Consider the following 27,806-nt stretch of genomic DNA (forward strand, 5'->3'; position numbering starts at 1 on the left):
CCACATTATCCAATCTAGTGTCCTTCCTTACGATTGTGTTAAATTTCCTCTAACCAGCAACGCTACCACACCTCCTTTTCCTTTCTGTCTATCCTTTCTGAATGTTGAATACCCCTGGATGTTGAGTTCCCAGCCTTGGTCACCCTGGAGCCATGTCTCCGTAATCCCAATTATATCGTATTCATTAATAGCTGCCTGCGCAGTTAATTCGTCCACCTTATTACAAATACTTCTCACATTGGGGCACAGAGCCTTCAAGGCTCGTCTTTTTAACATACTTTGTCCCTTTAGACTATGATGTGGCCCTTTATGATTTTTGCATTGGGTTTCTCTGCCCTCCACTTTTACTTTTCTTCTTTCTTTTGCTTCTGCCCCCATTTTACTTCAAACAAATTCAGCTCAGGTATCATAGGCATTTTTCTCTCGGCAGATTTAGAAATTTCTCGAGGCAAATGTGGACTGAAATGGTGAGGTTTATTTTCCATGGGGTCTGGGGTATCTGCCCCTCTGGAGATTTTATACTTATTTAACACGTTTTCCATCATGTTGGAGCTTGCTAAAATGCTTTTCAAAACAAAATTAATACCGCTGATGGGGTAATTCTGAAAAGGATATTTTAAATATGATAAAGGAACACATTACAAGATGTAGCTGAGTTCTGATTTTTTGGTATCAAATACAAGACAAAACAAAAGATAACACAGTACTCTAGTCTATACACCAATATAATACACCACAGCAGTATGTTTATATACCAATAAAAAAAACTTGTATTTACATACGACCTCAGGACATTCCAATGTGCTTTACAGCCAATGAAGTACAGGTACTTTTGAAGTGCAGTCACTGTTGTAATGTAGCAATAGCATATTGAACTGAGCATACACACTATCTGTATTAGACAATGTTATGAAGAACTGGTGTGTGATGCTGGGGCTGGTGCGACTCATGTATTGTTGGTGCTCTGGCTCTAATGGGCTGCTAAACCAAAATAACTTTTTACAGTTAAGGACAACCAAAGTAGAGGCTTTCAACGTCCCACAAAGCAGCCTCTGCTTTAAGTATTTTGTGATGCCCAAGATATGCAAAGCTTTCAAAAGTTTCAACTTCTTCCTTGACCCAAGGACCTAAATAAACATCACGTGCTGCAGTTTCAAAATGATCTGCCTCAGAACAGTCACCTTGTTCCCACTCAATTTTATCTGCGGGCGGTCCCTTTAAATTTGCTGCGCATGCGCACTATCATCCAGCGGCACAGCTTGTGCGCGGCCTGCGTGGGACCGCCTGACCCAATGTGCGGACGTGTGGCGCACATTCGGGAAACACAGTTTGTGATTAAAGCTGCTTCCAACCTAAGAGCATGTATGTTACATACTGTGGGGATGCTCAGGAAGGAATCCGAGGAGTTCTGTAAAGGACGGTAATAGCTGTCACAGGTCTCACTGCGGCTGCCAACAAGAGTTGTAAACAGGCAGACCATTTCAGATATTGTGCAAAGTTGGTCTTTGCTCTGTTTTACATCTTGCGGTGTCTTTTTACATCTTATTTCACTTGTAACTGAACTAGTGTTTTTTTAAGCCTGTATGCAGTGGGCTGGTGATGTGGCATTTTCTGCCTTCTAAGGTGACAGGAGGCTGAGGTGGGCATCCTTTGTGTTGTCCAACAAGTGGTTCAGGGTTCAGTACGAGACCTGGGATACACTAACGCATCGACAGCAGAGGGTACAGACCCAGGTTTCCGTTCACAGCAGATGCTTATGGAAGTTGCTGGCTAGCTGTGAAAACGAAGAAAAGTGTTGGGCACAGGCCCAATCTGTAACAATCCATCACTATCCGTGGTAAGCCTCTAGTGAGCCGCAGACTGAACATCTCTCTATAATCCCCATTTGTCCACTCTACCGTTGAACTCTTTCATGCAGCATGCCGCCCCGAATTTCCTTAGCAACGGCCACAAGTGTTCACAAAATGCCTCTGTGGTGGATGCTCAGATCAGGAAGTGAGACGTCTGTACTGTTATTCAGACGGCTGGCCCAGCCACCATATATTGTGTGATCACAACCCTCTGCTTCATCTGCTGGAGGTTTGATCTACTTTGCAAACAGAATTTGACATTGTCCTCAATACACCAGAGTTTGTCTCGGCTACAAATCGGCAGGACTGATTCAAGAGCTTTTGCCTCTGCTCCAACTGTAGTACTCAAGCATCAAAAGTGGTGGGTTGTTACTCCAGGGGAGTCCAAGGCATGGATTCCACATGGAAAATTCAGAAATGTACATGCAAGTTAAAATGCAAGAGTCATAAATAAATGGCCAGAAAAATAATCAGGCAGGAATAACACGGGATTAGTTCCACTTCACCAGATAGGCAGATTTTTAATCAGGTTGTTCTTGGATATCTGCTCTATCACTTTACCTCCACTCTCTAGTCTCCTATCCCAGTCCAAATATTCTTCCTCGCCCCCGGACTCCAGATTACTATTCACTCCCCATTTCATTGTCAGAGGCTCTTTTTCTGACATTACATCCCTACTCTCTGAAGTTATCTCCCCAAACTATGAGGAAAGATTGGATAGGCTAGGTTTGTTTTCTTTGGAACAGAGGAAGCTGAGGGGAGACCTTATTGAGGTATTTAAAATTATGAGGGGCCTAGAGTGGAGAGGAAGGACCTAGTTCCCTTCGCAGTGGGGTCAACAACCAGGGGGCATAGATTTAAAGTAATTGGTAGGAGGTTTAGAGAGGAAATTTCTTCACCCAGAGGGTGCTGGGGGTCTGGAACTCACTACCTGAAAGGGTGGTAGAGGCAGAAACCCTCACCACATTTAAATAGTACTTGACGTGCACTTGAAATGCTGTAACCTGCAGGGCTATGGACCAAGAGCTGGAAAGTGGGATTAGGCTGGATAGCTCCTGGTCAGCCGGCACGGACACGATGGGCTGAAATGGCCTCCTTCCGTGCTGTAAATTTCTATGATTCTATGAAAACCATTTTACCTCACTATTTTCCTACCTAGCTTCAAAAGCCTCTGAAAAATCTGACTTTTCAGCCATGAGGAGATACAAAGCATGGCTGACAGGACAGATTTTCCTTCTCTGTGCTCACGTCTCCGCCTTGTTAAGTTGCTCGGAGACATGATTCTATGTGAGGGGCCCTATAGAAAGTACTGTTGCCCATTCTCATTAATTATGGGGTTGCTTCCTGTCAAACACCACACACTCAGGAAATGCTGCGGTTAAGCTGATCGTAGATGGAGGTGATAAGTCTGGTAAATTTGAGTTTACCCAGATAGTCAAGCTGTTGAAGTCATGCCTTGGCTTGCAATGTTTCACAAATAAGTGCTTGCATTTCCTACAATATCCCCCGTTGATTAATCCCCATATTCAAATTCTGAAGCCACCCATGCTTATCATTTGGATTTAGCAAACTACAACTTTTCACTTCAAAGCATTTCCTCCAGAAACAGCCTATTTAAAAAAAATAATTTAACACCTCCCACTGGGTTAATAGAGTACAATCACAGTGTTCCTGCCTTGAAAGAAAGAATGTCAGTCAAACAAGTAGCCTCTGCTTAATCCCTGCAGGCTTGTGGTGCATGGGCTGCCATTTACAAAAATATTCGGTAATAGGTGGATGTTATCATTCAAAGAGTCCTATGAGTACAGATGTTGTATCTGGTGTGTACAGAGACATTGTGGTATTTTGACTTAGCTGTTGGATTCGATAGCAAGGGTTATAACTCCCTCTTTTGTATAATAGGATACTCTTCCTCTTGTTAAAATCAAATGCCATTGTCCAATGCAAATACATTCAAACACACATAGCTTTCAACTTTTTAAAAAACCATGACGGCTTCAATTTTAAAATTTTGACATATTGGCGCAATGAATTTAAATTTATTTAACAGGTCTACAAGGAAACTCTGACAACAGGGGAAAGCAGATCATCGCCAGTCTCTTGCATCTCACTCAAATAAATGTAACATGATTGTATCCAATGTCAGTGCTTGTAACTCCAGGGCTTTGCTTTCAGGCAGAGTAGCAGCAAAACACTAAGTAATTCTTAGCTCAGGCACAGCAACTCCCGAGATAGCTGGAGGAGCTTGTTTAAACAAACAACATTGCCAGGATATAACCTACATACACAAATGTGTGGAAATAATTGATAAAATTTGAGTTAACGAGTTATGGGTCAAAACAGGTCTTGCCAACTCAGACAGATGCAGAATGAAATGCCTCAAAAGCTCATTATCGAAAGAAACATGAATTAATTCTGGTTGATAGGTACTTGCTGCAGGAGCCTCAGCCACATGTGGTGAGGAGAGGTAGTTTGAAATAGAATAAATGATTCTAAATGGTAAAAGTTGATCCAAATTATCAGTTAATAAAAGCACGTCTGTTGAGATTGTACTTGACATTATTAGACCGAGAGAGAGATAGAGATGGATGGATAGAGAGAGAGAGAGAGAGAGAGAGAGAGAGAGATAGAGATGGATGGAGAGAGAGAGAGAGAGATGGATGGAGAGAGAGAGAGAGAGAGAGAGAGAGAGAGATGGATGGAGAGAGAGAGAGAGAGAGAGAGAGATGGATGGAGAGAGAGATGGATGGAGAGAGATGGATGGAGAGAGAGAGAGATGGATGGAGAGAGAGATGGATGGAGAGAGAGATGGATGGAGAGAGAGATGGATGGAGAGAGAGATGGATGGAGAGAGAGATGGATGGAGAGAGAGATGGATGGAGAGAGAGATGGATGGAGAGAGAGATGGATGGAGAGAGAGATGGATGGAGAGAGAGATGGATGGAGAGAGAGATGGATGGAGAGAGAGATGGATGGAGAGAGAGATGGATGGAGAGAGAGATGGATGGAGAGAGAGATGGATGGAGAGAGAGATGGATGGAGAGAGAGATGGATGGAGAGAGAGATGGATGGAGAGAGAGATGGATGGAGAGAGAGATGGATGGAGAGAGAGAGAGAGAGATGGATGGAGAGAGAGAGAGAGAGAGAGAAACATAGAGATGGATGGAGGTAGAGAGAGATAGAGATGGATGGAGAGAGAGAGAGATAGAGATGGATGGAGAGAGAGAAAGATAAGAGGGACTAACATAGATCCCGGCATATCAGTCACTTCTGTCAATCGGGGTTCTCTGCAGGGGCCTGTAAACAAGGCAAAACCTCATCCTCCTCCCTCCGACAACCCCCATCTGGTCTGCCAAGCCCCCATGCAACTCGGCAACCTATGCGCAGAATGACAGTGTGGCATTTTGAGCATGGGGAATGCAAGTGATATGCTGACCGTTGCTGGCAAGTAGACAGCGAGTCCAAAACAAATTTATCGGTACCTGTACTTCAATCAGGTGAGGAAAGTCGGAGTGTCAACACAGGCACCGCCTCAGGCCCTTCCATCCTCCCCAAGCTTGGCAAAGCCTGTACTAATCCCAGCAGGAGCTCAGATATCCAGCTCTGCACCAACGAAGGCAAAGCCACACCAGACAAACAGCTGCCCCGGGCCAGCACTTTGCTGGTCAGTCGTGGCTCGATGGGTAGCACTCTTGCCTCGGAGTCAGAAGGTTGTGGGTTCAGATACCATTCCAGAGACTAGAGGACATAATCCAGACTGACACGCCCGAGGGAGTGCTGCATTGTCGGAGGTGCCGTCTTTTGGTTGAGACTTTAAGCCGTGGCTCTGTCGAACCTCTCAGGTGGACATAAAAGATCCTATTCAATGAAGAGCAGGGGAGTTCTCCCAGTGCTCTGGCCAACATTTATTCCTCAACCAACATCTAAAACAGATGATCTGGTCAGTTATTTCAAAGCTGTTGTGGGAGCTTGCTGCGCACATATTGGTTCCCGCATTTCTTACATTACAACAGTGATTACACTTCAGAAGTACTTCATTGGTTGTACAGAGCTTTGGGACATCTGGAGGTCATAAAGGGTGCTATATAAATGCAAGTCTTTCTTTTAAATCTACCTGTGGGCAGACTGAGTGCTCCGTCGAAATGTATAAGCTGTCAGCACAGTTTTTACACCAATTGCCCACACAAACTACCCAAACACAGTAGAGGCTTTGCAGCCATGACCAAGTCATCACTGTGACTTGAAAGCAACTGTGTGTGTCTAATCCTGCACCTGTGCAGTTGCTGCAATGTTGGGCAGTGTGGCCTACGTTATAAACCGATCACCCTGCCCTGTCAACATTCACTTCAGCGTGCTGTGCATCAGGCTGGCATTCTGAAGCAACCTACCTTCCGCAGCAGATCCGCGTGGTTCTGAACCAGTTCGGTGTACTTCTCCTTTAATTTTGTGTATCTTTGTTCATTGGCTTGAGCTTTTCCTGGGAGATAAAAAGGAGAAAAACAAAATTGTCCTATCTAAAATTTGCCATTGAGATTAGCATTTTTGAAGCATCAAAATGCTTACATTTCAGCAATTAAGCGAGCTCAAACCCAACTGTTCCACCGGCAGTGATGCCGAGTCCCACAGATCAGTAAGGCCTCGGGTTCCAGCCTCACTTTGAGCTCAGCCAGGCAGCAGCTGGTGAACTACAATTTGCCTCAGTGCCACTAGGGTCGAGAAAGAAATACAAGTCATCCACTTCTAATTATTAAGCAGTGGCCCCCTGCTGGAATGTGCGCTTGTATGGATGTCAGAGAGGGTCGGGGCAGGATATGGCAGCAATGCTTCCACTGGTTGAATAGCCAAATGATACTCATTGTCTGGTCACATTATATCGGCAGAGTCACTGCTTTCAGGAGTAGAGGGGAGAATAGATGAAGTGGGTTCTGTAATACCCCAAGCTCCTAGTGCTGTGGAATCCTTTCCTTCCCCAAAAGTTTAGGCGAAAATCAAAAATGGAAACACAAGAGGTGGGTCAGGGATCAGATTGACCCCTGGTGATGTGGTTCTGGGATCTGATTGGCTGAACAGACAGGCTGAAGGTACAGTGTTTCTGGGATCCAATCAGTTGCAGTTACGGAATGGGTAGGTTAAAGGGACAGTGATCCCTGGTTGACTGGTATAGACTATCGCTAAATTCACGCTGACGCAGGATTTTTAATGATATTCATTGCATTTACAGGATGCAAAGCAGCAAGACGCAGCCACCATATGCATATGCCAGTCGCCAATCTTTCACATTTCTGAAGTAAATTTAGAACTTACGTTCGATCTCGGTGAGGCTCCGCTGGGCTTTCTCTGTGTCGTCTCGTTTTTTCTTTACCTCCTCGAGTTCAGCCTTCACAAACTCGTTCTCATCCAACGCTTGCTGCTTCAGGTGTTGCTGCTCAGCCAGCTCTGCCTCCAGCTCACTGATTCGTCCCCTCAGCTGCGAGATCAGGCGCTTGCTCTGGAACAAACACAAGGAACACCGAGATTTGCAAAGCACCCATTTTAAGTACGGAGAGACTAACGGTTCGATAGCGCAAGACACCACGGGATGAAAGTAATCGCAGAGAAGAGGTCAAGCTTCAGCTGATCACGCTCCCGTGAAGTGCCTGGAGATATTTTCCAATGTTAAAGGCATGTTGTTGTTGAGGTAAATCAGTAAATGACAATAAGTCAAAGTTAAATTTGGGTTTTAAAAGTCTATAGGTTGTAAGAGGAAGGGGTGACAGTAGGACCTCAAAAGTAGTAATCTCAGGATTGCTACCAGTGCCATGTGCTAGTCAGAGTAGGAATCGCAGGACAGATCAGATGAATACATGGCTTGAGGAGTGGTGCAGAAGGGAGGGATTCAAATTCCTGGGATATTGGAACTGGTTTTGGGGGAGGTGGGACCAGTACAAACCGGACGGTCTGCACCCGGGCAGGATCGGAACCAATGTCCTAGGGGGAGTGTTTGCTAGTGCTGTTGGGGAGGGGTTAAACTAATATGGCAGGGGGATGGGAACCGATGCAGGGAGACAGAGGGAAGTAGAATGGGGGCAGAAGCAAAAGATAGAAAGAAGAAAAGTAAAAGTGGAGGGCAGAGAAACCCAAGGCAAAAATCAAAAAGGGCCACATTATAGCAAAATTCTAAAGCAGCAAAGTGTGTTAAAAAGACAAGCTTGAAGGCTCTGTGCCTCAATGCAAGGCGTATTCATCATCAGGTTGTCGGAGATAGCTGTTAACGGATATAATGTAATTGGCATCACGGAGACATGGCTCCAGGTTGACCAAGGCTGGGAACTCAACATCCAGGGGTATTAAACATTCAGGAAGGATAGGCAGAGAGGAAAAGGATGCGGGATGGTTTTGCTGGTTAAAGAGGAAATTAACGCAATAGTAAGGAAGGACATTAGCTTGGATGATGTGGAATCGGTATGGGTGGAGCTACGGAATACCAAACGGCAGAAAACGCAAGTGGGAGTCGTGTACAAACCACCAAACAGTAGTAGTGAGGTTGGGGACAGCATCAAACAAGAAATTAGGGATACGTGCAATAAAGGTACAGCAGTTATCACGGGCGACTTTAATCTACATATTGATTGGGCTAACCAAACTGGTAGCAATGCAGTGGAGGAGAATTTCCTAGAGTGTATTAGGAATGGTTTTCTAGACCAATATGTCGAGGAACCAACTAGAGGCTGGCCATCCGAGACTGGGTGATGTGTAATGAGAAAGGACTAATTAACAATCTTGTTGTGCGAGGCCCCTTGGGGAAGAGTGACCATAATATGGTAGAATTCTTTATTAAGGTGGAGAGTGACACAGTTAATTCCAAGACTAGGGTCCTAAACTTAAGGAAAGGTAACTTCGATGGTATGAGACGTGAATTGGCTAGAATAGACTGGCATGTGACACTTAAAGGGTTGACAGTAGATAGACAATGGCAAACATTTAAAGATCACATGGGATGAATTTCAACAATTGTACATCCCTGTCTGGAGTAAAAATAAAACGGGGAAGGTGGCTCAACCGCAGCTAACAAGGGAAATTAAGGATAGTGTTAAATCCAAGGAAGAGGCATATAAATTGGCCAGAAAAAGCAGCAAACCTGAGGACTGGGAGAATTTTATAATTCAGCAGAAGAGGACAAAGGGTTTAATTAGGAGGGGAAAAACAGAGTGAGAGGAAGATGGCTGGGAACATAAAAACTGACTGCAAAAGCTTCTATAGATATGTGAAGAGAAAAAGATTAGTGAAGACAAACGTAGGTCCCTTGCAGTCAGATTCAGGTGAATTTATAATGGGGAACAAAGAAATGGCGGACCAGTTAAATAAATACTTTGGTCTGTCTTCATGAAGGAAGACACAAATAACCTTCCGGAAATTCTAGGGGACCGAGGGTCTAATGAGAAGGAGGAACTGAAGGAAATCGTTATTAGTTGGGAAATTGTATTAGGGAAATTGATGGGATTGAAGGCCAATAAATGCCCAGGCCCTGATAGTCTGCATCCCAGAGTACTTAAGGAAGTGGCCCTAGAAATAGTGGATGCATTGGTGATCATTTTCAAACAGTCTATCGACCCTGGATCAGTTCCTATGAACTGGAGGGTAGCTAATGTAACCCCACTTTTTAAAAAAGGAGGGAGAGAGAAAACGGGGAATTATAGACGGGTTAGCCTGACATCACTAGTGGGGAAAATGTTGGAATCAATTATTAAAGATGAAATAGCAGCGCATTTGGAAAACAGTGACAGGATCAGGTCAGCATGGATTTATGAAAGGAAAATCATGCTTGACAAATCTTCTAGAATTTTTTGAGGATGTAATTGGTAGAGGGACAAGGGAGAAGCAGTGGATTTGGACTTTCAAAAGGCTTGTGACAAGGTCCCACACAAGAGATTGGTGTGCAAAATTAAAGCACATGGTATTGGGGGTAATGCATTGACGTGGATAAAGAACTGGTTGGCAGACAGGAAGCAGAGAATCGGGATAAACGGGTCCTTTTCAGAATGGTAGGCAGTGACTAGTGGTGTTTCGCAGAGCTTAGTGCTGGGACCCCAGCTATTTACAATATACATTAATGATTTAGATGAAGGAATTGAGTGTAATATCTCCAAGTTTGTAGATGACACTAATCTGGGATGCGGTGTGAGCTGTGAGGAGGATGCTAAGAGGCTACAGGGTAACTTGGACAGGTTAGGCGAGTGGGAAAACACATGGCAGATGCAGTATAATGTGGATATATGTGAGGTTATCCACTTTGGTGGCAAAAACAGGAAGGCAGAATATTATCTGAATGGTGGCAGATTAGGAAAAGGGGAGGTGCAATGAGACCTGGGTGTCATGGTACATCAGTCATTGAAGGTTGGCATGCAGGTACAGCAGGCGGTGAAGAAGGCAAATGGTATGTTGGCCTTCATAGCGAGGAGATTTGAGTATAGGAGCAGGGAGGTCTTGCTTCAGTTGTACAGGGCCTTGGTGAGGCCTCACCTGGAATATTGTATTCAGTTTTGGTCTCCTAATCTGAGGAAGGACCTTCTTGTTATTGAGGGAGTGCAGTGAAGGTTCACCAGACTGATTCTCGGGATGGCACGACTGACATATGAGGAGAGACTGGATCGACTGGGCTTGTATTCACTGGAGTTTAGAAGGATGAGAGGGGATCTCATAGAAACATATAAAATTCTGACGGGACTGGACAGATTAGATGCGGGAAGAATGTTCCCGATGTTGGGGAAGTCCAGAACCAGGGAACATAGTCGAAGGATAAAGGGTAAGTCATTTCGGACTGAGATGAGGAGAAACTTCTTCTGAGATGAGGAGAAACTTCTTCACTTAAGAGTTGTTAACCTGTGGAATTCCCTACCGCAGAGAGTTGTTGATGACAGTTCATTGGATATATTCAAGAGGGAGTTAGATGTGGCCCTTACGGCTAAAGGGATCAAGGGGTATGGAGAGAAGGCAGGAAGGTGGTACTGAGGTGAATGATCAGCCATGATCTTATTGAATGGTGGTGCAGGCTCGAAGGGCCAAATGGCCTACTCCTGCACCTATTTTCTATGTTTCTATGGCAGAGAGTTTAGAAGCTCTACAGCCTTAAGGAAAGAATAAGTTAGATTAGGAAATGTGCAATGATTCTTCAATACCGCAATATTTCAGGGAAGGAAAACAGCATGTAGGACTGGGTATTTGCAACTTAGGAGGAACAAGTTCAGAAGAACACTGACCATAAAAGTATTCATAAAATAATGCAGGGAAGCAGCTTCCATTATAGAGAGAGAAAAGACACACACGCAAAAACACACACACAAGTTGAAGGCTAGACTTGAAGGAATCGCCTGTCCGAGACTCCACTTCTTGAAATCATTATCTCCACTTTCCACCTGCCACCGAAACCAACTTTACACACTTGCCAGCCAGATAGGATCAGCACTGGTCCTCTGGGGAAACTCGAGCATTTACGCAGTGAACCATAATCAATCTCACAAGTGACAATGGCCAGAATATTTCATCACACCGCTGTCACCAGGCTCACTTGGTGCACAGGAGGGCAGGAAAAAGAGTGGGAGAGCGATAGTAATAGGGGATTCAATCGTAAGGGGAATAGATAGGCGTTTTTGCGGCCGCAACAGAGACTCCAGGATGGTATGTTGCCTCCCTGGTGCAAGGGTCAAGGATGTCTCGGAGCGGGTGCAGGACATTCTGAAAAGGGAGGGTGAACAGCCAGTTGTCGTGGTGCACATTGGTACCAACGATATAGGTAAAAAAAAATGGATGAGGTCCTACGAGACGAATTTAAGGAGCTAGGAGCTAAATTAAAACGTAGGACCTCAAAAGTAGTAATCTCAGGATTGCTATCAGTGCCACGAGCTAGTCAGAGTAGGAATCGCAGGATAGCTCAGATGAATACGTGGCTTGAGCAGTGGTGCAGCAGGGAGGGATACAAATTCCTGGGGCATTGGAACCGGTTCTGGGGGAGGTGGGACCAGTACAAACCAGACGGTCTGCACCTGGGCAGGACCGGAACCAATGTCCTAGGGGGAGTATTTGCTAGTGCTGTTAGGGAGGAGTTAAACTAATATGGCAGGGGGATGGGAACCGATGCAGGGAGACAGAGGGAAACAAAATGGAGACAAAAGCAAAATACAGAAAGGAGTTAAGTAAAAGTGGAAGGCAGAGAAACCCAAGGCAAAAAACAAAAAGGGCCACTGTACAGCAAAATTCTAAAGGGTCAAAGTGTAATAAAAAGGCAAGCATGAAAGCTCGGTGCCTCAATGCAAGGAGTATTCGGAAGCCAGGAGAGGGCTCTGAGCTAGTTAGAGTGGGTGAGAACTCAGATGAACAGGACCCCAAGAAAGAATGCAAAAGGCAGGAGGTAACAGAGCAGAGTAGCACTGGGGTACGTGTAAACCACAAGGTGACAGGAAGGGACAATATGTATGAATATAAAGGGGCTGCAGGAGGGGTCAAAACTAAAAATCATGGTTTAAAAACTAGTATTAAAACACTACCTAAACGCACGCAGCATTCGAAATAAAGTAAATGAGTTGACGGCATAAATCATTACAAATGGGTATGATTTGGTGGCCATTACAGAAACGTGGTTGCAGGGGGGGCCAAGACTGGGAATTAAACATACAGGGATATCTGACAATTCGGAAAGAGAGACAAGAAGGGAAAGGAGGCGGGGTAGCTCTGTTAATAAAGGATGATATCAGGGCAGTTGTGAGAGACGATATTGACTCTAATGAACAAAATGTTGAATCATTGTGGGTGGAGATTAGAGATAGTAAGGGGAAAAAGTCACTGGTGAACGTAGTTTATAGGCCCCCAAATAATAACTTCATGGTGGGGCGGACAATAATCAAGGGAATAATGGAGGCATGTGAAAAAGGAACGGCAGTAATCATGGGGGATTTTAACCTACATATCGATTGGTCAAATCAAATAGCACGGGGTAGCCTTGAGGAGGAATTCATAGAATGCATACGGGATTGTTTCTTAGAACAGTATGTTACAGAACCTACAAGGGAGAAAGCTATCTTAGATCTGGTCCTGTGTAATGAGACAGGAATAATAAATGATCTCCTAGTAAAAGATCCTCTCGGAATGAGTGATCACAGTATGGTTGAATTTGTAATACAGATTGAGGGTGAGGAAGTACTGTCTCAAACGAGCGTACTATGCTTAAACAAAGAGGACTACAGTGGGATGAGGGCAGAGTTGGCTAAAGTAGACTGGAAACACAGACTAAACAGTGGCACAATTGAGGAACAGTGGAGGACTTTTAAGGAGCTCTTTCATAGTGCTCAACAAAAATATATTCCAGTGAAAAAGGTCGGTAAGAGAAGGGATAACCAAGGAAATAAGGGAGAGTATCAAATTAAAAACCAATGCGTATAAGGTGGCCAAGGTTAGTAGGAAACTAGAAGATTGGGAAAATTTTAAACAACAGCAAAGAATGATTAAGAAAGCAATAAAGAAAGGAAAGATAGATTACGAAAGTAAACTTGTGCAAAACATAAAAACAGATAGTAAAAGCTTTTACCGATATATAAAACGGAAAAGAGTGACTAAAGTAAATGTTGGTCCCTTAGAAGATGAGAAGGGGAATTTAATAATGGGAAATGTGGAAATGGCTGAGACCTTATAAACAATTATTTTGCTTCGGTCTTCACAGTGGAAGACACAAAAACCATGCCAAAAATTGCTGGTCACGGGAATGTGGGAAGGGAGGACCTTGAGATAATCACTAGGGGGGTAGTGCTGGATAGGCTAATGGGACTCAAGGTAGACAAGTCCCCTAGTCCTGATGAAATGCATCCCAGGGTATTAAAAGAGATGGTGGAAGTTATAACAGATGCATTCGTTATAATCTACCAAAATTCTCTGGACTCTGGGGAGGTACCAGCGGATTGGAAAACAGCTAATGTAACGCCTCTGTTTTAAAAAGGGGGCAGACAAAAGGCAGGTAACTATAGGCCGGTTAGTTTAACATCTGTAGTGGGGAAAATGCTTGAAACTATTAAGGAAGAAATAGCGGGACATCAAGATAGGAATAGTGCAATCAAGCAGACGCAACATGGATTCATGAAGGGGAAATCATGTTTAACTAATTTACTGGAATTCTTTGATATAACGAGCATGGTGGATAGAGGTGTACCAATGGATGTGGTGTATTTAAATTTCCAAAAGGCATTCGATAAGGTGCCACACAAAAGGTTACTGCAGAAGATAAAGGTACGCGGAGTCAGAGGAAATGTATTAGCATGGATCAAGAATTGGCTGGCGAACAGAAAGGGATAAATGGGTCCTTTTCGGGTTGGAAATCGGTGGCTAGTGGTGTGCCACAGGGATCGGTGCTGGGACCACAACTGTTTACAATATACATAGATGACCCGGAAGAGGGGACAGAGTGTAGTGTAACAAAATTTGCAGATGACACAAAGATTAGTGGGAAAGCGGGTTGTGTAGAGGAAAATGTGAGGTCATCCACCTTGGAAATAAAAACAGTAAAAGGGAATATTATTTGAATGGGGAGAAATTATAACATGCTGTGGTGCAGAGGGACCTGGGGGTCCTTGTGCATGAATCCCAAAAAGTTAGTTTGCAGGTGCAGCAGGTAATCAGGAAGGCGAATGGAATGTTGGCCTTCATTGCGAGAGGGAGGTCCTGATGCAACAGTATACGGTATTAGTGAGGCCGCACCTGGAGTACTGCGCGCAGTTTTGGTCACCTTACTTAAGGAAGGATATACTAGCCTTGGAGGGGGTACAGGGCCGATTCACTAGGCTGATTCCGGAGATGAGGGGGTTACCTTATGATGATAGACTGAGTAGACTGGATCTTTACTCGTTGGAGTTCAGAAGGATGAGGGGTGATCTTATAGAAACATTTAAAATAATGAAAGGGATAGACAAGATAGAGGCAGAGAGGTTGTTTCCACTGGTCGGGGAGACTAGAACTAGGGGGCACAGCCTCAAAATACGGGGGAGCCAATTTAAAACCGAGTTGAGAAGGAATTTCTTCTCCCAGAGGGTTGTGAATCTGTGGAATTCTCTGCCCAAGGAAGCAGTTGAGGCTAGCTCATTGAATGTATTCAAATCACAGATAGATAGATTTTTAACCAATAAGGGAATTAAGGGTTATGGGGAGCGGGCGGGTAAGTGGAGCTGAGTCCACGGCCAGATCAGCCATGATCTTGTTGAATGGCGGAGCAGGTTCGAGGGGCTAGATGGCCTACTCCTGTTCCTAATTCTTATGTACTTATGTACTTATGTACTTGCTGCAGTGGCACGTACACGCTATGTGGAAAAACCTCAAGATAAAGCCAACTCACACTTGTAATACTTCATCTGGAATTGCTGCAATAGGCATCATTATCATAGGCAGTCCCTCGGAATCGAGGAAGACTTGCTTCCACTCCTGAAGTGAGTTCTTTGGTGGCTGAACAGTCCAATAAGAGAGCCACAGACTCTGTCACAGGTGGGACAGATAGTCGTTGAGGGAAAGGGTGGAGTGGGACTGGTTTGCTGCACGCTCTTTCCGCTGCCTGCGCTTGATTTCTGCATGCTCTCAGCATTGAGACTCAAGGTGTTCAGCGCCCTCTCGGATGCATGTTCTCCTCTTCGGGCAGTCTTGGGCCAGGAACTCCCAGGCGTCAGTGGGAATGTCGCACTTTATCAGGGAGGCTTTGAGGGTGTCCTTGTACCGTTTCCGCTGCCCACCTTTGGCTCGTTTGCCGTGAAGGATCTCAGAGTAGAGCGTTTGCTTTGGGAGTCTCGTGTCTGGCATGCGAACTATGTGGCCTACCCAGCGGAGCTGATCGAGTGTGGTCAGTGCTTCAATGCTTGGGATGTTAGCCTAGACGAGGACACTGATGTTGGTGCGCCTGTCCTCCCAGGGGATTTGTAGAATCTTGCGGCGACATCGTTGGTGATATTTCTCCAGCAACGTGAGGCGTCTGCTGTACGTGGTCCATGACTCTGAGCCAGACAGGAGGGCAGGTATTATTATAGCCCTGTAGACCATGAGCTTGGTGGCAGTTTTAAGGGCCTGGTCTTCAAACACTGTTTTCCTCAGGCGGCTGAAGGCTCCACTGGTGCACTGGAGTCGGTGTTGGATCTCGTCGTCGATGCCGGCTCTTGTTGATAAGTGGCTCCCGAGATATGGGAAGCGTCGCGCCATGGATCTTGATGACTGGAGGGCGGGGGGGGGGGGGATGCTGTGAGGACAGGCTGGTGAAGGACCTTTGTCTTGCAGATGTTTAGCATAAGGCCCATGCTTTCGTACGCCTCAGTAAATACGTCGACTATGTCCTGGAGTTCAGCCTCTGTATGTGCACAGACGCAGGTGTTGTCCGCATACTGTAGCTCGACGACAGAGGTTGGAGTGGTCTTGGATCTGGCCTGGAGATGGCGCAGGTTGAACAGGTTCCCACTGGTTCTGTAGTTTAGTTCTACTCCAGCAGGGAGCTTGTTGACTATGAGGTGGAGCATGGCGGCGAAAAAGATTTAGAGGGTTGGGGCGATGATGCAGCCCTGTTTGACCCCGGTCCGGATGTGGATTGGGTCCGTGATGGATCCGTTGGTAAGGATCATGTCGTCGTGGAGCAGGTGGAGGATGGTGACGAACGTTTGGGGGCATCCGAAACGGAGGAGGACGTTCCATAGACCCTTGCAGTTAACAGTGTCAAAGGCCTTTGTAAGGTCGAAGGCGGCCATGTATAAGGGCTGGTGCTGTTCCCTGCATTTCTCTTGTAGCTGTCGCGCTGCAAAAATCATATCCATTGTGCCCCGTAGGGGACGAAGTCCGCACTTTGAGTCCGGGAAGAGCTCCTCGGCCACGGGAAGACAACGGTTGAGGAGGACTCTAGTGACGACATTCTCAGTGGCTGAGAGCAGGAAGATTCCTCTGTAGTTGCCGCAGTCGGACTTGTCCCATTTTTTAAAAAGCTGGTCACGATCACTGCATCTCTGAGATCTCCCGGCATGCTCTTCTCCCTCCATGGGAGAGATGAGGTCGTGTATTCGCGCCAGCAGTGCCTCTCCGACATACTTCAATGCCTCAGCAGGGATTCCGACCACACCCGTAGCCTTGTTGTTTTTAAGCTGTCTAATGGCTTTTTCTACCTTGTGCAGTGTTGGGGTCTCATTGAGGTGGTGGCGGGTAGCATGCTGCGGGATGGAGTCGAGAACACTCGAGTCAAAGGTAGAGTCTCGGTTGAGGAGATCTTCGAAGTGCTCTGATACGTCCTTGCTATACAGTATAAATGCACACGAGGCCCATGCTTGAGAGGTCAGTCTGTGACCTGTCCTTTATTCCTTAGCACTCAAGTGATGAAGGTGTGTGGAGCTTCCCCTTTTATACCTGAAGGTCCAGGTTAGGAGTGTCTCCCACCTCGTGGTCATTGTTCTCAGTGTACAACTTAGGTCAGATTATACATGGGTTACAATGCTGGTTGAATACATGACATGCTCCTTCCAGCAGGCCCTGACTGTGTCAGATTTGTAACACCAGTACTTCACCTTGTCAGATAAAGCTGTTGACAATAATAGCAGTCGATTGCCTAGTGCATTTGTATGACCTTCCTCTGTTCCTTAACAGAGCCACTAACTGGCTTGTATTGAATGGCTAATGGGTCTGTTAAAATAGTAGACAGATGAACATCATAAAAATGATTGACCACGATTATTTACGCAATAATTTCTAGCCTTTGGGCTCAAATGCTCTTTCCAGACATAGCCCATGTTTGGATCGACAAACCCTATAATTGTACTGCTGGAAGCTTTCCACAGTTCAAGTGGACACGGTATGAAAACTGTACTGAAATCCAAATGACACCATTATAGTGGGAGACAGTCAACCTGACTGATTGCAGCAGCTTCCAGGAATCAACAGAGTTCTCTCTCTACATGGGTTCAGTTATGTTTTAAAAGAAAGCAAAATGCGCTTGAAACAATTTCAAGCCAGCCCTTAGTTCATATAAACTCTGAGCACAAATCTGTCTATTATTTAGCTGAAATTAGCACTGAATTGGCAACGAGGGCAGCAGGTGGGGGAAATGGAGATGTCATACTAGAAACACACATTCCAGGCGTCAATGTGTGGAGTCTGTCAGGCAGATGAATTGCTTTCAGCGATATTCATTCAGCTCCGCATAATGGATATCCTTGCTGGCCTTGGATACGAAGTTATTCTTTTACGCGATTTATCTTTGTTAAATTGGTTACAAGGTTGTTTAGATAGAAAGCAAAATTTTCATTTAAGTAACGCTTTGTCAAATCTCTCAGAAATGTTCCAAAATGTTTCCCGTACAAAGAATTACTTCAAATTGCAGCCACTGTTGTCTCACAGGCAAATGTAGCAGCCAACTTGCCCAAAGCAAGGTCCCACAGAGAGCAATGAGACAAAAGGCCTGTCCAACCATTGCACAGTAGCAACAGGCACAGAACTATGTGACCAAATCAGCAGAATACAAGCCGGAGAAAATAGGGATCATACTGTACAGTGCTCTGGTCACACTGCACTTGGCGGAATGTCCAATTCTGGCTGCAGTTTCCTAGGCTCAGGAATGCAAGGGGGACAATCAGTTACACGGAGAGACTAGAAAAGCTGGGGTAGTTCACCTTAGAGCAGAGAATGTTAAGAGGAGATTTAGGAGAGGCATTCAAAATCATGAAGGGTTTTGATCAAGTAAATAAGGAGGACCTGTTTCCACTGGCAGAAGGATTGGTAACCAGAGGATACATATTTACGGTAATTGGCAAAAGACTCACAGGCGAGATGAGGAGAATGTTTTTTTACGCAGTGATCTTTATTATAATTTGGAATGCACTGCCTGAAAGGGTGGTGGAAAGAGATTCAACACGGCAATTGGATAAATACTTGCAGGGCTATGGGTAAAGTGGGACTAAAGGCATGATGGGCCGAATGGCCTCCTACCGTGCTGTAAGATTCTATGTAATGGGAAATGACGACTTCATTTCGTCAAAGTTCAGTTGGATAGCTTTTGTCTGTCTAATCGCTTTTTGTCCGCATTGCTTGCCATTTGTTGGCAGATTCCTTTCATTTGTTTTGGTCGTCAGTTGTATACAGTCAGCTACACAGTGGAATCGTGTTCTAATCATCACTGCTAGCAGCGATCAGTGATGTGCACTGATCAAAATCTGCAGTCTAAAACCATAATGCGCCTGAAACGATGTTGTCACAATCGTTTCCAGTGATCTGTGCAGTTTGCTGGCAATGATTATTTTAGTGGCAGTTGTTGAAAGGCAAGTGTCTCAGTTGGATCATCAACCTGCACCAGCTAGCATATTAACTGCTAATGCCATTGCTGATTCACTGTGAAGGATGCAGAAGCTAAGCCAATGACTTCAGCGCTGCTCAGACCTCACCAGCACTTTAAATGATTGAGGCCCGTTACATTCAGAGTTTTGCTTTTGGGTGGAGAGCAAAATTATAAGTACTGACGTTCTTATTATAGCGCCAATATTCTGAGCAGCCCATCAGTGACGAGAGGCTGAGTGGCTACTTAATCACCAACTTCCATTTATTATAGCACCTTCAGCATAGAGAAACATTGCCAGGTGCTTCACAGACATGCAAACAGATACAAATAGATGCCGAGCCAAAGGAGGAGATATTAGGTGGGGGCGACCAAAAGCTTGGTCAAAAAAGTGGGTTTAACGTGAGTCTTAAAGAGGAGTGGGTGGGTTTTAAGGTGGGAATTCGTGTGGGGTCCAGACAGCTGCAATCACAGCTACCAATGATAGCGCAAATTGAGGGAGATGATGAGTTCTGTGGGGTGTTGCAGGGCTGGGGGACGGGTAAGGCCATGAAGGTATATAACCACCAGGATGAGAACTTAAAATTGGAGGTACTGGGGGATCGGGAGCCAACGTAGATCAGCGAACAAAGGAGTGCTTGATAAGTCGAATGAATTACAGCCAGCAGAGTTTTAGATAAGCTGAGTTTGCACAGCATGAAGGTTTGGAAGGCTGGCCAGGAGAGCATTGGAATAGTCGAGTCTGGAGGTGACCAACGTTTTAGCAGCAGTTGGGCTGAGGCAGGGACAGAGCTGAGTGAGGTTACACAAGTGAAAGTAAATGGTCTTTGTAATGGAGAATAGGCATCAAAGTTGCCAATAGGCTGATTCAACCGGAGACGATGGTCAGGGAGGGGATTGGAGTCAATGGCAAGGGTACGGAGTTTGTGGCCAAGTCCGAAGACAATGGCCTTGGTCTTCCCAATGTTTAACTGGAGTAAATAGCAAAGGATGTCAGAAAAGCAGTTTGCCAACACATAGGCAGTTGATAAGGTTGAGAGGTGGTGGAGAGGTAGTGCTGTATGTTGTCAGCCTACATGTGATGATGTCACCAAGGAGCAGCATGTAGATGAGGAACAGGAGGTGCCAAGGATAGATCATGGTGAGGATTCCAGAGAAAAAAGTATGTGGTTTGGAAGAGAAGCCATTGCTGGAAATGCTCTAGTTATGATTGGATAGGCAAGAATAGAATCCAGCAAGGCTAATCCCACTGAACAGGACACTGGAAGAGACGTGTTGGAAGAGCATAGTATGCTCAACCATGCCAAAGGCTGCAGAGAGGTCGATAAGGACAAGGAGGAAAAATGCACCATTTTCACAGTCTCAGAAAATGTTATTTGTGACTTTCATTGGAGTCATTTTTACGAGAACTAGTGCTATTGTTGTCAGTAGCAACAGTCAGCTAAGAGCCAAAATCAGCCAGTTCTCTTGATTCTAGGATACAGTTGTGTGAGAGAGAGAGAGAGAGAGAGAGAGAGAGAGAGAGAGAGAGAGAGAGGTAAACGGACAGCCTACCTCTACTTTAAAACTCGCCATCTCATCCTTCAGTGCCGCAATCTCCCTGTAGAGTTGTTCAATCAACTTATCCCTGGGGACAAACAAATTTAAGCTATTAGTGCGTGTACAACAATGACAAACTCACTGTGGACCAACTGACAATAATTAGGGAGCCACCATATGAAGTATACCAAGTGTAGACAGGTACCAGTTTATTACAAGGGAACTGCCTTTGCAACAGACAAATTTAGCTATTTCTTGAGCTAACTTTTTAGTTAGACCTTTCCCCTCCCTCCCTTCTGAAAGCACTGATTCATCCCAGACACAGGACGCATGACACCATCTATCCACTGGGACCTCACTGTTCTTCATGTGTGAGCCTGGGCATTAATGTCGGTCGGCTATTTGACTGAACCGTACCTGAAAATCTCTCACTTTCCTACAGGAGTCATAACAACATAAATAGGGGCAGGAGTAGGCCATTCGGCCCCTCGAGCCTGCTCCACCATTCAGTAAGATCATGGCTGATCTGCAACCTCAGCTGTACTTTCCAAAGTCACTGTATAGCAGTCAGGCTGAACGTTCCCCTCTAAGCAAAGGGCACCGAGACCAATGGCAGTCTTCACCTCCACTGGAATTAGCTAACTTGGCATAGATTGGGGATCAAACCTGGACCTTCCTGATCTGGAGGTACTTGTGCATGAAACACGAAAGGATAGTATGCAGGTACAGCAAGTGATCAGGAAGGCCAATGGAATCTTGGCTTTTATTGCAAAGTGAATGGAGTATAAAAGCAGGGAAGTCTTGCTACAGCTATACAGGGTATTGGTGAGGCCACACCTGGAATACTGCGTGCAGTTTTGGTTTCCATATTTACGAAAGGATACACTTGCTTTGGAGGCAGTTCAGAGAAGGTTCACTAGATTGATACCCGGGGATGAGGGAAGGTTGAGTAGGTTGGGCCTCTACTCAATGGAATTCAGAAGAATGAGGTGATCTTATCGAAACGTCTAAGATTGTGAGGGGGCTTGACAAGGTGGATGCAGAGAGGATGTTTCCACTGATGGGGAAGACTAGAACTAGAGGGCATGATCTTAGAATAAGGGGCCGCCTTATGATGAGGAGAAATTTCTTCTCTCAGAGGGTTGTAAATCTGTGGAATTCGCTGTCTCAGAGAGCTGTGGAAGCTGGGACATTGAATAAATTTAAGTCAGAAATAGACAGTTTCTTAAACGATAAGGAGATAAGGGATTTTGGGGATCGGGCAGGGAAGTGGAGCTGAGTCCATGATCAGATCAGTCATGATCTTATTGACTGGCGGAGCAGGCTCGAGGGGCCAAATGGCCTACTCCTGCTCCTATTTCTGTTCTTATGTATGGCTCAGTGTCACACAGGGCAATGCACTCACCAAGTGTAACACTGGGATGCTGCAGACTAGATTTCAATGAACCCCAATAGTTCTATTTGAGAACAAAAAATAAAATGAAGTTAAAAATTTGCAGTTTACTACACATAGAAGATTTTGTTTGGTTGTTGAAAATGTCACAGTTGCTGATTTTGATATTAAAACAGTGACCCACCATTAAGATATTAAGTTTGTGCTGCATGTGTGTGTGGGGATTTCTATACAGCAAATTGATTCCTGTGGACAATAGGATGCTGATCAATAAGGTAATAGTGAAAAGGTCAAAGGTGTTCTGTGCATGAAATTTGCAGTGTGCCAGGACACAAATCATGTTTTATCACACAAGACCTGGGGCTCAATATTCCTGGGTCATTTGCACCAATCCTTTGGCGCGCGCCGTTTTTTTTGGCGTAGGTATTTAAACCAAAGTTTCCCCCGGGAACTTACGCCGGCGTAACGGAGTTAGTGACAATTTTTTTTACGCTAGGTTTTTTTGACGTTCCCTCATGTCTGTGCCAGTGTTGATGATTTTTCAGTTTGGCCAAAAAAAGTTTCTGCTAGGTCGGCGTATCTGGCCACTCCCGAAAAACCTTCTGGGTGAGTTAACAGAAAGCAGCGCACATTGAGAAATCGGCGCTGAAAGACACCATTGTTTTTCATCGAAGTTTTTGGAGGGAGTCAAGAACACTTTAAATTTGCGTAATAAAGATGACATTTTTTTAAACTTTCAACGGAGTACATGGAATTATGAAGTTTTCATTGTTATTTTACTCACCGCCGCCACCGAACATCTTCAAAACGGGGCTGGAGGGTCACAGCAACGGCAGGATCGGCCCCGCACCCAGACATGGGCTCAGGGCTCGGGTGCAAAACAAGCCTGGGGGGGTGGGGGGAGGAGGTGGTGGCGATCGTAGACTGCACTAGGCTGCAAATGAGCCCGGGGGCGGAGAAGGCACAAGACTGCTGAGACCTTGGTGTGGTCCATTCAGACATTGGGGAGAGTCAACAAAGAACCTGTCCTGCCTGCCTTCCTGCCGTTTTGAGCTTCTTGCAAAGGTAAAATTCAACCAAGGGGGCAATACTGACAATACCATATCTTGTGCAAGCCTTCTGCATCATGGTGCTACGGAGGAGACAACTGATTCAAAGTCATCGCATGAGGAACCTCAGAGCCCGTAGGGTGCTAGGCAGGAGGCCTTACCAACCTCAGGTATATCAAGACAGGCATTCGTACCTGCACCTGAGTGATGCAGAGTCAGAAGGCTGCGTTTCCGCAAAGAAGTTGTAACTGAGATCTGTGAGTTGGTGAAAGCAGAACTGCAACCAAAAAATGTCAGAAGGACTGCTTTGTCAGTTGAAGTGAAGGTTACACAGCTGCACTTTCATTCTATACCTCCGGATCATTTCAACCTACAACTGGGGATGTGTGCGCCATTTCTCAACATGCAACACATATCTGCATTCGGCAGGTAACAGCTGCACTATATGCCCGGAGGAATGACTACATCAAGTTCCCCATGAGCACCCAGGCAATGCATGACAGGGCTGTAGGCTTCCCAGGATTGCTTCCTAAAGATACAGGGCTGCATTGATTGTACTCACATCACTTCGCGAGCACCTTTGGAGGATTCCGAGATGTACAGGAACAGAAAAGGCTTCCTCTCCATTAATGTGCAGCTCGTATGTGACGACATGCATCGCATCATGTCAGTCGATGCAAGATACCCTGGGAGCACCCATGATGCAATCACCCTACGTGAGAGCATTATATCAGCCATGTTTCAGCAGCAGCCCGAAAAGGAAGAGCTGGCTACTGGGAGACAAAGGGTACGGCCTCGCCACTTGGCTCATGACGCCCCTACGCGTGACCCGGACGGAAGCTGACCGGGAATACATGTCGCACATTGCGATGCGCAGCATCATAGAGAGGACCATTGGCATCTTGAAACCGCGTTTCCGATGCCTGGACCATTCCAGAGGCTACTTGCAATACTCCACTGAGATTGTCGGTCAGTTCACTGTTGTGTGCTGCATGCTACATAACTTAGCCATCATGGGGCAGCAGCACCTGGTAGGAGAACACCACCTGCGGTGAGAGTGGCTGATAATAACGATGAGGAAGATGCAGATGATGAGCAGGAGGACAAGGATGAGGAAGCCATGCAACTACCTGAACCCGGAGCACAACAGTGGAGGAGGACAGGCCATCGTGCCCCTTTAACGATTGCTCAAGCCTTGTGCCAGCAGCTCATCAGTGAACACTTTGCTGCCTGAAGGCTCAGCGGCAACTATTCCACATGGACCATGTTTACTGTTTGGACCTGCTCCATAATGTTATGTTGTGTTAATGGAACAAATGATGGAAATTATTCTTGTTTACTTCAAAAGTTGTGTTAATAATCGAATAATGGAAATGATTCAGTTTTCATGTAAAATATATTTTACTCAAAAGTTTAACACACAGTTCTTTGCACTTAACTTTAATAAAATTATTCTTGTATCAAACTTTAACGTTTTCAGTTACAATCACTTACAAACTCTAAGATGACTTACAAGCTTTTAAACGTAAATTTCCATAACTTACAAAAATCTTTTAAGTTGAGAATAATTACAACAGTAACAACAGCAAAGAAAGGCTGCACCCATCTCTCCTCCACCTTATTCCACGACCGCCCGCTGCGCTTGGTCTTGGTGACTCCACCCCTGCCCGGCGGCGATGGCGCAGTATTTCTGGGGTTGGTACCAAGCTTATTCTTTCTAATATCTCGGGTAGTGTGCAACTATTGAGATAGGGAGGTGGTAGGCGGTAATGTGGAGGGCCCGGCTTAGGGCTCTTCAGAGGCTGGTGTGGGGATTGGAGTGGGAGTGGCAGTTGATTGTCAATGGGCGCTGGGTCTGGGCGTATTTCTTTATTGCAGCAGCTAACTCCAACATGCCATCCTTCATGCGCCCTGACGGTATCTCATCGACCTGCAACATTCCCTCCCTCATGCTCAGTGATAGTGTTTGCACCATCTCTGACATTCACTCCCTGGTTCACCGACAGCACATCAGCTACCTGTGACATTCCCTCCCTCATGGTCACTGACATCGTTCCCATTTCTCGTTATATTGCTATTACTTCTCCCAATCACCCCATCACCTCATCATCCACCCGACTGATGGTGTCCAGGAGTGATCGCATAAGGTTAATGCTCTCCCCACTCATTGCCATCATCTGAATCACATCTGTTAGATCCTGCACCTCAGGAGATCACGGTCGAGCACTCCTTCCCCTCCTCCCTACGGGTGTGGCTCGCACCCCACCACTGGGACCCGCAGCCTCGGAAAGTGGGGCCCTGGGTATGCCTCGCTGCACCATACCACTGGGCCCCACAGCCTCAGAAGGTGGGGCCCTGGGTGTGCCTTGCTGCACCATACCACTGGGCCCCGCAGCCTCAGAAGGTGGGGCCCTGGGTGTGCCTCGCTGCACCATACCACTGGGCCCCGCAGCCTCAGAAGGTGGGGCCCTGGGTGTGCCTCGCTGCACCATACCACTGGGCCCCGCAGCCTCAGAAGGTGGGGCCCTGGGTGTGCCTCGCTGCACCATACCACTGGGACCCACAGCCTTGGACGGTAGGAAACCATGGAATGTTCCACCAACACTCAAACCACTAGTCAGTGAAGAGGCTGGCACCTCCTCCAAAGTCAGTAAAACAGTGGGGGCTTCATCAATCTCCATTCCCTCCACCTCACCCCCACACTCTTGATCTGGAGGGTGGGATTGGAAGATGTTCTCTTCAGGCTCGTCCTCGTCAGAACCACCTTCTGCATCATCAGGGTTCGCCTCAAGTTCTGAAAAATGTAACAGAACACAAACAAATGGTTAGCAGCAGAGGAGGGGGCAGGGTGGGTGGCATGAGGAGGCTCACACAGCGCAGGCTGCAGGCTGCAGGCTGTGAAGGACCACGATGAACGATAGCACATTGCATCAACCGAAGCGTAGCTGACAGAGATATCCCCACGAACCGAAGCACAGCACAGTACTTAACATTTAACAAAGCCAGACTGGAATTTGCAGGACTTGCCCTCTCCCTCGAGTGTGGGTCCAGCTTGTGCAGTGGTGGTTGCTTTTCTCCAGACAGGACCCATCAAAGCAGCGACCCTCTCTTCCAAGGGTGTCAGTGGCTGCAGGTTTTGCCAGGCCTACTCCTGCTCAAGTTCTTTTCCTTTTATTATGTGCCACCTTCCTCTGCAAAGATGAAAATGTAACTTTTTTTTTTTAAAGAGAGGGTCTCCTTCTACTGGGTGGGACATATACAGGTGGTCACATTTACAATTGCAATTCCATTGAATAAATGAAAATATTACTTACACTAACTACTTGACCAAGGTCCTGCCACTTCTTTTTACACTGGCCTCCAGACCTCGGGGTGATCACCATTGCACAGTAATCTTTTGCAACTTGGTTCCGGCGTTTCTTCATTTCTTTGGGTGGAACTTTTACGTGGCCTTTGCTGGTGTCCAACTCCTGCCATCTGCCCTCAATCACAGTAACTAGTGCCTCCACTTCATCCTGTAAGAAATTCTTTGTCCTTGCACCGCATTGCATCTTGTATTGGAGCGCCCATTTTTCCAATGGGAATTAATGTTCTCACACACAACTGGCTCTTTAAAAATGGCCGATTGCAGATCCAGAGTTGTACTGCACATGTGCACCCATTGGGATCATGTGAAAAAAGTATTTTTATTTTCCGTACATGCGCAGAAGGTGCGGCATTGTCTTTTCAGCACCACCCCCGAGGCGACTGAACAGGCTGCGCAGTGCTAAATTTTAAAAATACAGCGGGGAAACTTTGGCAAAATATTTTTGCCGCATTTCTGGCCTAGAAAAACGGCGTAACTCTGGCAATACGCCTAAAAACGGTCTTGGGCAAAATTGAGCCCCTTGTCTGTGCCCATTCATTTTGGCCAGGGCTGCGACAATGTGACAGACACACAAAGCAGCAATAGAGAGATGTGCAGATCCTGCAAGCAGATGGAGAGAGAAACAAAAAATGGGAGAGAATACGCATTGCAATTTATAAACAGACTGGACTGTAGTGTGTGCTAGCTAGAGTGGGGGTATTGGTGGTGATAAGGGAAAAGCAGTTTGGAATATGGGGAGCAGGAGGGATCAGAATGCACGTGGCAAAGGTGAAGGCTGGCATTACATCAGAGTTTATACAGCAAATGCTATTTATATAGAGTGATTAGTACAATGAAATCGGGAATTTTGACTGGCAAACAGCAGGTATTTTAGCAAGCCATTCCAACCTACTTCCTCTTGTATTAGGGTTACAGCTACAGTGGCAGGGGTGAGGAAATAAACATCAGTAATGCAAAGAAAAATACACCTGTAATGGAGTCAATGCCCACTGTGGCCATGCCTATTTCTTTGGTTGCTCTGACGAGTGTCCAGCTTGGGATTGGCTAGTGACTGCTGACTGCAATGGTCTTTTCCAGTCTTCGACTGTCCTTGGTTCCCAACCCACATTTGGCTGAGTTGCTGACTGTTTGTATATATGTGATGGGCCTATTTACCCTGGTCTATTCAGTCAGAGCATCTTTACAGAATCGAGCTCACAGAACCACTGAACCCTTCATCACGACCCCAATGGAAATGACAGTAACAAAATGGTCAGTGCAATCACAATGGGAAATACTGCAGGATTTCTTGAAGATTTCTATTCCTGTTCTA

General features: G+C 45.8%; 1 protein-coding gene across 1 annotated transcript in view; it reads right to left on the reverse strand.

Annotated features, from left to right (window-relative positions):
* The window catches only part of hip1 (huntingtin interacting protein 1), a 308,542-nt gene that overhangs the window by 62,130 nt on the left and 218,606 nt on the right, over positions 1–27,806 (reverse strand). Inside the window, exons 13-15 of the mRNA XM_070857288.1 lie at positions 20,701–20,773; positions 7,155–7,338; positions 6,239–6,327 (exon numbers count right to left, since the gene is read on the reverse strand). Coding sequence (XP_070713389.1) covers positions 6,239–6,327; positions 7,155–7,338; positions 20,701–20,773 — 346 coding nt within the window. The remainder of the gene's footprint in view (positions 1–6,238; positions 6,328–7,154; positions 7,339–20,700; positions 20,774–27,806) is intronic.

The sequence above is a fragment of the Pristiophorus japonicus genome, chromosome 16 (assembly GCF_044704955.1).
Source record: "Pristiophorus japonicus isolate sPriJap1 chromosome 16, sPriJap1.hap1, whole genome shotgun sequence".
Lineage (NCBI taxonomy): Eukaryota > Metazoa > Chordata > Chondrichthyes > Pristiophoridae > Pristiophorus > Pristiophorus japonicus.